At 44.2% G+C, this 14486-nt stretch overlaps 1 protein-coding gene across 1 annotated transcript in view; it reads right to left on the minus strand.

Annotated features, from left to right (window-relative positions):
- Positions 1–14486, minus strand: part of KCMF1 (potassium channel modulatory factor 1) — a 53648-nt gene that overhangs the window by 18084 nt on the left and 21078 nt on the right. The window contains exons 2-3 of the mRNA XM_069978114.1: positions 6157–6324; positions 1268–1407 (exon numbers count right to left, since the gene is read on the minus strand). Coding sequence (XP_069834215.1) covers positions 1268–1407; positions 6157–6324 — 308 coding nt within the window. The remainder of the gene's footprint in view (positions 1–1267; positions 1408–6156; positions 6325–14486) is intronic.

Consider the following 14486-nt stretch of genomic DNA (forward strand, 5'->3'; position numbering starts at 1 on the left):
GGTGGTTGGCTGTAGCCGCCACTTGGTGGTACAGCAGGTCACAGGTCAGTAATGTTTAGTTAATTTAAAAATTGTTATCCAGGCTTAGAAAAATCACGGCTGCTTTCTTGCAAAAACAGCTCCTGTTCTCAGTTTGGGTGAGGTTTAAAATCTCAGTTCCATTGATGGAGCTAAATTGCAATACCACACAAAATCTGATGACAGGGGTGGTGCAGTTTTAGAATCCTGGATAACCTCTTTAAACTTTTAGATAGTCTCTTTGCTTATAAATTCCGTACTTTGACTCCAATATTTGCAGAGTAAGGGTCCACTCACAAGTACTGTATTACAGCTAATTTCCACTGCCATACTGATTACTATTAAAGTCTATAGCATGCCATTCTGGCGGATTTTCATTTCGCTGCGCGACTATAGTACCATAGCCTTGTAAAACTTAAATAGAGTGATGTTAAATGGGCTGCTCCAGCTACTTTTTTCTTTCAAATGAACTGATGTCAGAGTTAGAGATTTGCTGCTGTATGTCCTGCAGAAAGTGGTGTATTCTTTCCAGCCTGACACAGTGCTCTCTGCTGCCATTTCTGTCCATGTCAGAAACTGTCCAGAGCAGTAGTACGTCCCCACAGATAACCTTTCCTGCTCTGGACAGTTCCTGTTATGGACAAAGGTGGCAGCAGAGAGCACTGTGTCAGACTGAAAATAATCCACCACTTCCTGCAGGACATACAGCAGCTGATACTATAAGATTTGAGATTTTTAAACAGAAGTACTTACAAACCTATATAACTTTCTGACACCAGTTGATTTGAAAGAAAACCATTTTACCAGAATTCCCTATTAAGAAATAATAAAAGGTGGTGCTCCTGGGTTCCCCCCTTAGCAAATCAATGAATGAAAATATGCTGCGAGAGTAGAGGGCCTTATGCTGCGTTTTTTTTATAACAATCAGCGTTTAGACGGAACGATATATTGTACGGAAAACTCGTTTTGAAAAACGCCAATCGTTATGAAAAACATCATTCATTCGGAATCGTTAATCGTGCGAATTATCGCTCCATGTAAAAGTACCATTAGACTTTAATAGTAATCAGCAGTATAACTGATTTCACTATGAGAAACATACAGTGTGAAATCCACTGTTGATAAGGTACGTGTAAGCGGACCCTAAAAGCTACTTAAAAGAAACCAAGGCAATCTATGGAAAAGTGTTTCCAATGAATTTACATCGGATGATCGTCAACCTTGTTAGATACCGCTCTGATTCACTTACCACTTCTGTTGAGGTTTCTGCGTGCTCTGAAGTCACATGCTCTTGTAAAGAAGTCTCGGTATAACCCATTTTACCACAATAAGGACAAGTAAAAGACTGTGGCTGCTCGACAGAGAAAGCTTCCCCACCATAGTATAAGTCTGTGAAGAAAACAAATATCCGCTATAGAAGCTGAACACAATGTAATAATAGACTCTAAACACATACAATATTCACAAGCAGGATGCAATCACAATCTGCAGAATGGAACAACATATCTATTCTTATTCGCTGCATTTTCCCTTCCATGTACATTTATTTCCCACAAGGCTTTCGTGTTCTTGTTCGTGTATTGTTACAGGTTACATCGTACAGGGTCTAGCAGTGGTCTGGACATATCTGGGCAACTGCCTAACCCCCTAATATACAGGCCTAAAAAGGTCTTTGTGTCGAGAGGACTTGTTGAACTGTTTGGATACAACAACATTCAGCATTTGACTCACAGCATTTGGGAAAGTTGGATGCCCTAGGACTGCCATGAAAACAAAGTCAATGACCAATGGCAGTATCCAAGTTTTCCTGGCAGCCCTAGGGCTGCATCCAACTTCTCCAGATGCTGGGAATCAAATGCTGAAGGTTTGAGTTTGGAGAATGCTGCCACACCCAAACAGTTTGGCAAGTTCTCTCAACACTAGCCTTAAAGGGAACCAATCACTTAAAAAACGCATGTAAAGCTATTGGAATGTGCTGTAGCAGCACCCAGCACACTTCCCAAACATGCTTCTACACCCCCCGTCCCTGCAATGTACAAGCCAAAAACTTTATAAACTCTGCGCCCTGTATGTAAATTACCCCCAAGTAGTCCTCTGGGCGGGGAGCTGCGGGCAAGTAGTCACGGTCCCTGGGCCTTCTGCAGTGCTAATCACGCCCCTCTGGGCGTGATTAGCCTGCATAATTGTGGCGGCGTCATCGGAGGCGCGCTGTCTCTAACGTCAGCACGCCTAAGTTCATGCTGTGCCGCTCATGCGCAGTACAGCGGGTCCGGTCTGCGCCGTACTGCGTAGGTGCAAAATAGCCTCGAACTCATTGCCGGATCTCCAGCAATGAGTTTGAGGCTTTCTGCACGTGCGCAGTACGGCGCAGACCGGACCCGCTGTACTGCGCATTAGCGGCACAGCAAGAACGTAGGCGTGCTAACGTTAGAGACAGCGCGCCTCCAGTGACGCCGCCACAATTATGCAGGCTAATCACGCCCAGAGGGGCGTGATTAGCACTGCAGAACGCCCAGGGACCGTGACTACTTGCCCGCAGCTCCCCGCCCAGAGGACTACTTGGGGGTAATTTACATACAGGGCGCCGAGTTTATAAAGTACGTTTTTGGCTTGTACATTGCAGGGACGGGGGGTATAAAAGCATGTTTGGGAAGTGTGCTGGGTGCTGCTACAGCACATTCCCATAGCTTTACATGCGTTTTTTAAGTGATTGGTTCCCTTTAATGACGAGCTAATTTTTTTCTGTTTTTGCCTCCCTGCCTTCCTCCCCACCACCCGAATTTCAGCAACACCAAAAGATATTGCTGCAGACTAATGGTGCGTTTACACAGATAGATTTATCTGGCAGATTTTAAGGCCAAAGCCAGGAACAGACTATAAACAGAGAACATGTCATAAAGGAAAGACTGAGATTTCACCTCTTTTCAAATCCATTCCTGGCTTTGGCTTTCAAAATCTGTCAGATAAATCTGTCTGTGTAAACGCACCATAAGGAAGGACCTGCACTGGCCGCCGTCAGAAGACGATGAGTCTGAGATGAGTCCGACGCTCATAGATAATGAATGGAGCCGTCATTCTCTGATGAGCGCACGCTGGGCTACCGACAGCGATATCTTTGCAAGGGAGCTGGTCCAGGAGCGGGACTTCGCGCATGGGGTAAGTATAAGGATCTCCACCAGGGGGTCGGCCGGGCTCTGCCCCGGAACAGGGGGGGTGACAGGTTCCCTTTAAGGGAGATGTCTGGCGCTTTAAAGATTTTTTGAAACAGCAGGGGAGGGAACATAATAACCAATACTACTCACCTTTCCCCGTGCCTCTCCAGCACTGGATCACCACTCTAGGACTCTCTGCCGACATCATGACCCAGCAGATTGACAGCCCACTCATCCAGTCAATGAAGGGGGGGGGGGACCACTGCAGTCACTGATTGGCTGAGCGGGCGGTCACACATCATCACAACTCGGGAGGTAAGCTGGCGCATCGTGGCCACGGGAAGAGGTAAGTGGTGCTTCATTACTGTGTCCCCTCCTGCAGCCTGTCTGTTATTTAAAATCACCGGACTTCTCCTTTAATGTCTGCCTTTTGTATGCTATGTATACAGTCTGTACTGATCTTAACTTCACAGCTCCAGTAGTCCATTTAGTGCCCCATTGTGCTGCTCATGCTTCTGCATTTCACTCTGAGCTGGTGGACAGGCCCTTAGATCAGTTAAATTACTCTGCTGCAGCAGTGTACAGCGGTATGTAGCATTCATCTTTACTGGGCCAGCCTGAGCCAAGCAGAGGGACAGCCGACTTCACTTCCTGCATTTAAAACTTTTTTTTTTTTTTTGCTCTTACCAAAGACTTGGTAACTGAGCCTCGGCTGCAGTTTTCCAGTTAGTGAGACACCTAGTGGCTGATTTTTTTTCATATAGAAAGCAGGCAAAAAAAAAAAAAGATAAATTACGTAAAATGTAAAGATGTAGTATATAACCTCCCCTGCAGCTTTAACATTATTCATTGGTAATGACAGTGTTCATTTAAAGATTCCTATTAACTATGCGTAGATCTTGTTTTGTGCGCCATATTTAAAAACATTCTTTTTTTCTAAACAATTTTGGACTTTTTTTTTTTTTTTAGCTGCCAAATACAGCTTTTTTAATGTATTTTAATGTACTTTTCAACCTGTAGCAAAAGCTAGTGGCTCTTTTTGGGCTATATCTTGGGTTGTTTATGCCAAAATACAACTCGACCCTTAAAAGGAGGACTATCAGGTTAGAGTGCCTTTACACAGAGCGATTTATCTGACATTTTTGAAGCCAAAGCCAGGAATGGATATGAAAAGAGGAGTAATCTGTCTTCCCTGTTCTCTGTTTATAGTCTGTTCCTGGCTTTGGCTTCAAAAATCTGTCAGATAAATCTCTCTTGTGTAAAGGCACCCTTAGACAAATCTAACTTACCGACAGCTCCCTAGTGCTGTTAATCTGTGAAATCCCCTGCCCGGTAAGCAGTAAGGAGCCCTGGGGACGCGGCTACCGCCCTTTGAGCACTGTTCCGGCCTACCCCCTCCATTGATAAGCATTAGGGGGCAGATCGCGCACAGGGGCAGGGCTATGGCGCCCACCGGCTCGCCACTTCTAATGACTATCAATGGAGGGGGTCGCTACACCATCAGTGCTCCTAACGGCTTACTGGGCAGAGGACTCAGAACAAACAGCACGGAAATGGTGCCAAGGATGAAAGTAAGAGACATGCCTTCTTTCTCAGTGTCCCATGCCCACTACGGAGCTATCTGCAGGTTAGATCCGTCTAACCTGCTGATAGTTCCCCTTTAATTTTCAGGCTGAAAATAACAATGTGTGAGAAACTAATGGTTGTATTTTTGGGGGGTATTTGTACATTTCAAGTGAAAATATAGTCTCAGAGTCTAACAAGAAGAATATTGTAAATATTGTACACTTCCCCAATCTGGAAGTAGAAGCATCTGAGGACTTTAACCCATTCATTGGTTATTGATCAAAGGTCATTGATGCCTGTATTGTCCAGGTCACCACGAAGCAGCGCTCTCCTCCTTAACTTCTAAGAGCCATAGAGCTTTTATGTTTTCACCTACAGGACTGGTTGGGGCTCATTTTTTGTACCATGATCTATAGCTTTTATTGGTATAAATGAAAATTTTTGATCGCTTTTTATTTATTTTTTCTAATATATAATAGTAAAAATGAGCAATCCTGGTGTTTTTTCCCCTCATTTGGTTTACGCTGTTCACTGTGCAGGAAAAATAACTATTTTAATAGATTTTAATAGAACCGACAATCACGCACACTTCGACTACACACTACAACTGCACTGCAGGAGTCCCAATCAGTCAGTGACAGGTACTCCTCCTGCAACGGACACCCTTAAGCGCCACAATCTCTACAGACCACAATATTTTAATGGCAGGTAGCTGTGTGATCGTGGCCTGTCATTATCCCTGGCTCCTGGCACATTTATATGTGCAGGGACGATCACACTGAAGCAGCCCGCTACGCCAGGAACATTATATACGTTCCTCCTGCTGACGCGCCAAGCAGTAGAAATGTGTATTGGTCGTATGGCTGACGTGAGGGGGTTAAACATAAAAAAAGGTATATAACTATTGTTGACAAACATAAACAATGTTCATAAACAATGTTTATGGAGGCTCATTTTCACCCTCTAAAAACTTCAAATTTTACAGGCACAAAGGTCCACAAACCTGCTTTTTGCATTTGGGTCACTTAAAAAAAAACAACTTGAGATGTTTTTTTTGGGGCTACAAAAAAAAAAAAAAAAAAAAAAAGTCTTTTTAAATTTTGATATTTTGGGGGATATTATGTAATCAGCTGAAAAAAAGGCCCAGGCTGTTCTATTTAATTCACTGGCCTAATTACAGTTGTTCTTTGAACCGTAAGTTGTCAAGTTTTGGAACCCTTTAACATCACAAAAAAATGGAATCACACAGCCTAACAGTAAAAAAAAGATTTTAAGGATGTCAGTAAAGTCTTTTTTCAAAAAAATGATTTGTGCTATATTATAGAAACCTTTATGTAATACATTACATTGAAAAATGTTGGACAAGTAATAGGATATGGAAAGGGCTTAACTAAATTAAACTCTTAATGAAAACTCTTACCAAAGTCTACCCTTGTCAATATGCACTGCATTGGATGGTCAGTTGTGTGCCTTGTCGTTGTTGCGCCACTTTCATAGCAAGATGCACACAAGTCGTAGTCGTAGCAGATTAAGCACTTGTATCGTCGGCCTCTGAAGTTTCCTTTTAAACATGCATCGCAGCTGACACCTGTGAGATACAAACAACTAGATGAGAAATTTAAAGTTAAATATAATAAACCATAAAACATAATACAAATGGGAGAGAAAAATGGTGCTGCAGCATTTTTTAGGGGGAAATTAACCAAGCCCAATGTTTGAAATAATGCAAAAAAAAAAAAAAAAAAATCACCCATGAAACTTTACAACAATAATAATAATAATAACAATAACAATAATAATAACAATAAATAATAATAATAACAATAAATAATAATAATAATAATAATAATAATAATAATAATAATAATAATAATAATGCTTTTATTTGTATAGCACACACAGATTCCGCAGCACTTTACATAGTTTTGCCAATTATTGCCCCCTGTCCCCAATAGGGCTCACAATCTTAATCCACCTATCTGTATGTTTTGGCTGTGGGAGCAGCACCCAGAGGAAAATCATGCAAACACGGAGAGAACATACAAAGTCTTTAAGATGTTGCCCTTGGTGGGATTTGAACCTATTTAGTGTAATGAATCCTCCAGCACTGTTTTAAATCATGGTACCAGCTTTCCTCCTATCCCCCGAAAATTTACTTTTTAATGGGGAACTCCGGATGAGAAAAACTTGTCTTCTATTAAAAGTACATTAAAAGTTATTTAGATGTGTCTATACAATATATTGCCATATCTGTACGGTTCTGCCACACTGGTAGCTGATAAAAATCCAGGAAGTGAAGAAAATGGCCCCTTGTGCCAATTTACATTATCTCCTGCTCCTTCTGCTATCCCCCCCCCCTAGGAGACAAATCTTCCATGCCTCTGTCTCACGTTGTGTGTGTTTGCTGAGCACAGGCTGATGATGCAGACAGGGGGCAGGGTGTGATATCACAGGAGGCTTGGCTGGATCCCCCAATCCCAAGTTATTCACCATCTCTGTCTGGCCAGAAGCAGGTGCAGCACTAATGTTACTGATTGTAATGGGTGGGGGCTGTGATGGTCAGCTGAGGGAAAGCATTGCATTCTGGGAAATGCCACACCAGGAAGAACAAACACAAAACAGAGCACCCCCCCCCCCCCCCCCAAACAAATGGATTTTTGGTAGTTTCAAAACTGGGATGGATAGGTAAGTAATGCATTATGCTTCTGCAGAAGTTTCTTTTTTTTTTTTTACCTCTACCTGGAGTTCCCCTTTACGTTTCCCTCAGATATGCATGTAGGTAGTCCTCAGTGCTGAACTAGTCACAGGTGGGGAGCTTGAGTTGGCTGTAATCACACCTCTCTGGGAGTGATTCTCAAAGTCTCCGAGTGCCTACTCTCCCAAAGACTCAGGATTACAGCCAACTTGAGTGCCCCACCAGGGGATATTGGGAAACAGGACTGCCCCGATGCATAGCTAAGGGTAATTTTCATACAGTGCAGGCCATTTACAAAGTTAATTTTCAGGGGATATAAGGAAGGCTCAGAGCAGTCAGTTACATGTTAGCAAACAGTGCTGGATACTTTATTACACTATATGTGTAGTTTCATGGGTGTTTTGGTGTTGATTGATTCCCTTGAACGGCCGCTGATATGCCTTTTTATGACAGCTCAGGAGCTGAACCTGCGCTAAATGCAGTAGGTGTCAGCTGTATGTTACGTGGGATGCAAAGAGTGACCTAACAGGTGCCAGACCTGTCAGGATTGATCAGCACCGCCACAGCAAAATAAACAGGGTGCCAGAGGGTTATACCTTACACCAGGGGTGGGGAACCTTTTCCATGTCGAGGGCCAGTCGGGCCTTAATAAAATCATTCGAGGGCCGCACTCAATGTTATACCGTGCGCGGCAGTTAGTAGCGGGGGTTTGCAGCACCCGAACAAGGCAAAGTATTGTTCCCCTAATGCCCCTGCTATTGTAGTTAACCCTCTGTGATGCCCCTTGTACCTGATTTGAATCCTTAGTGATGCCCCTGGTAGCCTAGTTAACCCCCCAGCCATGTCCCTGGTGGCCTAGTTAACCCCCCCAGTCATGTCCCTGGTAGCCTAGTTAACTCCTCAGTCATGTCCCTGGTAGCCTAGTTAACCCCTCAGTCATGTCCCTGGTGGCCTAGTTAACTCCTCAGTCATGTCCCTCGTGGCCTAGTTAACCCCCCCAGTCATGTCCCTGGTGGCCTAGTTAACCCCCCAGTCATGTCCCTGGTGGCCTAGTTAACTCCTCAGTCATGTCCCTGGTAGCCTAGTTAACTCCTCAGTCATGTCCCTGGTGGCCTAGTTAACTCCTCAGTCATGTCCCTCGTGGCCTAGTTAACCCCCCCAGTCATGTCCCTGGTAGCCTAGTTAACTCCTCAGTCATGTCCCTGGTAGCCTAGTTAACTCCTCAGTCATGTCCCTCGTGGCCTAGTTAACCCCCACAGTCATGTCCCTGGTAGCCTAGTTAACTCCTCAGTCATGTCCCTGGTGGCCTAGTTAACCCCCCCAGTCATGTCCCTGGTGGCCTAGTTAACCCCCCCAGTCATGTCCCTGGTAGCCTAGTTAACTCCTCAGTCATGTCCCTGGTGGCCTAGTTAACTCCTCAGTCATGTCCCTGGTGGCCTAGTTAACCCCCCCAGTCATGTCCCTGGTGGCCTAGTTAACTCCTCAGTCATGTCCCTGGTGGCCTAGTTAACTCCTCAGTCATGTCCCTGGTGGCCTAGTTAACTCCTCAGTCATGTCCCTCGTGGCCTAGTTAACCCCCCCAGTCATGTCCCTGGTAGCCTAGTTAACTCCTCAGTCATGTCCCTGGTGGCCTAGTTAACTCCTCAGTCATGTCCCTGGTGGCCTAGTTAACTCCTCAGTCATGTCCCTGGTGGCCTAGTTAACTCCTCAGTCATGTCCCTTGTGGCCTAGTTAACCCCCCCAGTCATGTCCCTGGTGGCCTAGTTAACCCCCCAGTCATGTCCCTGGTGGCCTAGTTAACTCCTCAGTCATGTCCCTGGTAGCCTAGTTAACTCCTCAGTCATGTCCCTGGTGGCCTAGTTAACTCCTCAGTCATGTCCCTCGTGGCCTAGTTAACCCCCCCAGTCATGTCCCTGGTAGCCTAGTTAACTCCTCAGTCATGTCCCTGGTAGCCTAGTTAACTCCTCAGTCATGTCCCTCGTGGCCTAGTTAACCCCCCCAGTCATGTCCCTGGTAGCCTAGTTAACTCCTCAGTCATGTCCCTGGTGGCCTAGTTAACCCCCCCAGTCATGTCCCTGGTGGCCTAGTTAACTCCTCAGTCACGTCCCTGGTAGCCTAGTTAACTCCTCAGTCATGTCCCTGGTGGCCTAGTTAACTCCTCAGTCATGTCCCTGGTGGCCTAGTTAACCCCCCCAGTCATGTCCCTGGTGGCCTAGTTAACTCCTCAGTCATGTCCCTGGTGGCCTAGTTAACTCCTCAGTCATGTCCCTGGTGGCCTAGTTAACTCCTCAGTCATGTCCCTCGTGGCCTAGTTAACCCCCCCAGTCATGTCCCTGGTAGCCTAGTTAACTCCTCAGTCATGTCCCTGGTGGCCTAGTTAACTCCTCAGTCATGTCCCTGGTGGCCTAGTTAACTCCTCAGTCATGTCCCTGGTGGCCTAGTTAACTCCTCAGTCATGTCCCTGGTGGCCTAGTTAACTCCTCAGTCATGTCCCTGGTGGCCTAGTTAACTCCTCAGTCATGTCCCTGGTGGCCTCGTTAACTCCTCAGTCATGTCCCTGGTGGCCTAGTTAACTCCTCAGTCATGTCCCTGGTGGCCTAGTTAACTCCTCAGTCATGTCCCTGGTGGCCTAGTTAACTCCTCAGTCATGTCCCTGGTGGCCTAGTTAACCCCCCCAGTCATGTCCCTGGTAGCCTAGTTAACCCCCCAGTCATGTCCCTGGTAGCCTAGTTAACCCCCCCCCCCCAGTCATGTCCCTGGTGGCCTTGTTAACCCCCCAGTCATGTCCCTGGTGGCCTTGTTACCCCCCCCCCCCCCCCAGTCATGTCCCTGGTGGCCTAGTTAACCCCCAGTGTCTGCCCCAAATGAAAAAAATAAACATCCCACTCACCTTTCCTCCGCTCCCACGCTGTCCAGGTCCTCTTCTCCCTCCTCTCTTCTGTGCCGGTCTTCTCCTGCAGGCGGCGCGCGATGAAATGACGTCATCGCGCGCGGCCCGCAGGAGTCAGAAGACGTGCGCCGCGCTGGTGAGGCAGGAGCCGGCATACAACACATCTTCCTGTGTCTGTGCCAGCTCCTGCCTCACCAGCGCGGCGCACGTCACAGGAGGAGTCAGAAGATGTGCACCGCTCTGAGGAGAAGGAGCCGGCACTCACAGCATCCTCCTGGCAGCTGTCACTGACACAGGAGGATGCCGTGTGTGTCGGCTCCTTCTCCTCCAGAGCGGCGCATGTCACAGGGGAGCCGCGGGCCACATCCGGAGGTGTCAGGGGCCGGATGCGGCCCGCGGGCCGGAGGTTCCCCACCCCTGCCTTACACCTTCTTTGACAGTCATGGAGTCTCTGCTGTTTGAGTTTGCCTCAGCAGAGCACTGATCTAACTTAGCAATTCTATGCAGAAGCACAGCATTTATTATGTGCAATCCAATGGTTGCTTATTATAGTCCCCTAGGACGTCTTTAAAAAAATTTAAAAATAAGTTTTTGGTACAAAAGAACAAAAAAAAAAAAAAAAAATCCTTTCCTGATAAAAGTTTGTCACATTTTAACAAAAAAAAAAAAAAAAACAACAAAAAACGTTTGGTATCGCCAAGTGCTGAATTGTCTGAATTATTAAAATAAACTAAAATTGATCCTGCATGGTGATCGGCGTAAATGAAAAATAACACAGTGCGAGAATCACAGATTTTTGCTCATATCATCTATCGGATGAAACTGAATCCAAAGCTGTTAAAAACTATAGTACAAAAATAAGTCCTTATACTTCTCCATAGATGAAAAATGACAAGGTTATAATAGTCAGAATATAGTAATTCAAAACTATGTTTTTTTCTAAAAAGTTAATTTTTTTTTCTAAGTTTTAAAATGTAGGAGCAAAATCCTTTAATACTTACGGCCTAGCGGATAGACTACAATGTGCTACTACTGACTATGTACAAAAAAAAAAAAAATCTGATAAGAAAATAATTTCTATATATTACATTGTGCTTTCTTGAAGCTGTAGTTCTTATAGAAAAGAAATATATATTTTTAAAGGTTTTACCTCATATCACGTATTCACAAATGGTCCAAAGATCACCTACTCCACTGCATGTTTAAGTTCAAAACTATGCAATGAACAACATGACCAAGATGAACATCTGCCTCCTCACATATCTACCGCAGCCGTATTGAATATGTGTATTTATGTGCTCGATGAGCTTTGCGAGTCTAAATAGTGGCACTGTTACACACAGAGATGGTACATGGCATATGATGTTTACTACTGGGAGCACATTCAGCAGCTTGGAGGTTGCCCAATAATGCCATGTGTTCTAAAACCTAAGAATAACTTTTCTTTTCCCTGGAAAGAATACTACAATGGCACAATATATATCATAAAAACTAGCATATCAAGCAACCTTTAAGCACACTCAGGTTAGTCTGAACCGGAGCATGTGGCATTTGAATACCGGTGGCTGAAGAAGTTGGATGCAGCCCTTCGGAGTCCTAACTAACCAAATGGATGAACCGGAGCTAAATACGCCTCTGACTCATACGCCACCACTGGTATCCCACTACTATGTCTCTGCAGAGCAGACGCTTTTGGGTTTTGTAGTCAGGCAGGACACTGCTGCAGCCACTGACCGCCTGGGTGAGCCAACTTTTCCATATGAGTTTATTCTAAAGTTTATCAGCTGTTCAGTAAGTCAGTTTTTGATTATAGAAGCCAATAATGTTTCATCACCACCTGCCAGTTTTAATTTTCTTTGGGCATGTCCGTACTTTTACGGCACCCTATAGTTCAAGCTCTACACTGCATGTGTCCCTATTGTGCTCCTGGAACCAACATGCTAAGAAGCAGAGTCTGTTTTAGCAGGACCATGGAAACAAGTAGTCCACAACATGGAAGCAGACAAAGGAGCGTCTATGCGAATGATACCTCTGTAAGAAGAAAAAAAGCCCAGGCCAGCAATTACAGGTAGGAATCTACCTCTACTACAGCCTGGTATAGCCCCAACTGCTATAGTCACTTCTGCTACAGTAAAGTTGCTTAGAGCACTAGGGAACTTCAGGTTTCTTTTGCTAATTTAAAAAAAAAAAAAAATTTAATGGGAAATCAAAAACAGTTGAAAATCCTGCAAATTTAACTAGTTACAGGCTACAGAAACGCTCAGGTTCATCCAAACCCGTGAATGCAGCATTAGATAACCGGTGGCTGAAAAAGTTGGATGCAGACTTAGGGTGACCTAGAAAACCTGAAAAACATGGATAAAGCCAAAGGCTTGTTGGTGGACATCATGCAATTTGAGTGACACCCCCGCCCCCAAAGTGATCCCATAGGTAAGCCCTAAACCCCTGAAGCCAAGTTACCTAAACTAATAGTTTGCTGCATTTACACGGAGCGATAATTTGCCCGATCGTATGATTAACGATTTCGAAGTAACAATTTTTTTTATAACGATCAGCGTTTAGACGGAACGATATTTCGTACGGAAAAATCATTTTGTGATCGCTTAAGCCTATCTCGCACATAGGTTAAATCGGTGAACGACTGTTTACAGGGAACGATCTGCGAATTTTTTGCGAACGACAAACAATGATTAAGGGTACAAACCCACACACCGTATACGCAGCAAATACGCAACAAATACGCAACAAATACGCAGCAAATACGCAGCAGTTTGATGGTGAAGATTTAATGCTGAGTTCAGTTATTTAGATCTAATCTGCTGCGTTTTTGTTGCGTATTTGCTGCATTTTTGCTGCGTATCGCAGCAGTAAATACGCTGTGTATACGGTGTGTGGGTTTATATGTTGTAAGATCAAAATGAACGATTTCTCGCTCGTTGTTTGCTGCGTTTACACGTACGATTATCGTTAGAGTTCGATTGTTATCATGGAAATTCGAACGATAATCATTCCGTGTAAACGCAGCATAAGGGTCCCATTAGACAAAGCGATTTTTAACAATTAACGATTAATGATAAATCGCAAAGGAGAGCTACCTGAAATCATTCACCATATTACACAGAACAATAGTTGTTTGCTCCATCTCAACGCAGCAAATTAACAGCGCAGAATTACATTGAACAATTGGCGAACGAATGTGGAATTACAGCGAACGATTAACAATGATTTTAGGTTCAGCTCAAAAGATGTTAACACCACAAAAACAATTTTTTGATAGTTGCTTGCATTCACACAAAACTATTATCGTTCAAAAAATTGTTATATCATTTGAATTTAAATGATAATTGGCCCATGTTATAGGGCCTTAGAGAGACTCTGTCTTTGTTACCCTCAAACAGGACTAAAAGCAGCTGAGATCTCCTCCAACGTTATTATTAACTAAAGATATTCCAAAATGCAGCGCCTGACACATACTGTAAGCAATGGGATCCAAACAGCAGAGCTGCTTCTCTCTTCTTCCTGCTCACTCATCCCCCTAAGCCCCTCCCCCCTCCATAAGTTAGAATGGACACAGCAGAACTCATCTTCACTTTGCTCCTCTGTAATAAAGGCTGCTTTGCCTGATAATGCACAGATAACAAGTGAGAGTGGGGGAGGCTGGGAAACACCTTTTTGGAGTACAGAAAAAGGCTTTTTGGCTTAATGAAACCTGTTACAGAGAGTTTGTTAAAATCACTTGTGCTATTTATTTCTGCAAAAAATGAATAAAACAGTTAAATTTTAAGGTCGTGCTTATGTTTTTATAGTGCATATAGCACTCAGGAAGAACATGTATGAAAACATGTTATAAACATGTTATTAAAAAAAGTGTATTCCTGACAGTGGTTTCAGAAGATGCAGCAAGGCTAAAGAAACACAATGAGATAGAGAAGCAATAAATCTTTCAGGGACTGAAGCAATAGCACATCTGCTGATTTGTCAGGAGCTTCCCTCACATCAATGCATCTAGCTACAGCCTGACAGTGACAATCTATAACGGAAAGATCTCAACCCTTTTTGTGCGTTTCTCCTACTTTTGGCTAAAAATAATAAACAAAAATACTATATCTGAACTTTTTCCTCTCCTTAAGAGATGTAGAGCCCAAGACAGCACAGACCCTGCAGC

The sequence above is a fragment of the Dendropsophus ebraccatus genome, chromosome 7 (assembly GCF_027789765.1).
Source record: "Dendropsophus ebraccatus isolate aDenEbr1 chromosome 7, aDenEbr1.pat, whole genome shotgun sequence".
Classification (NCBI taxonomy): domain Eukaryota; kingdom Metazoa; phylum Chordata; class Amphibia; order Anura; family Hylidae; genus Dendropsophus; species Dendropsophus ebraccatus.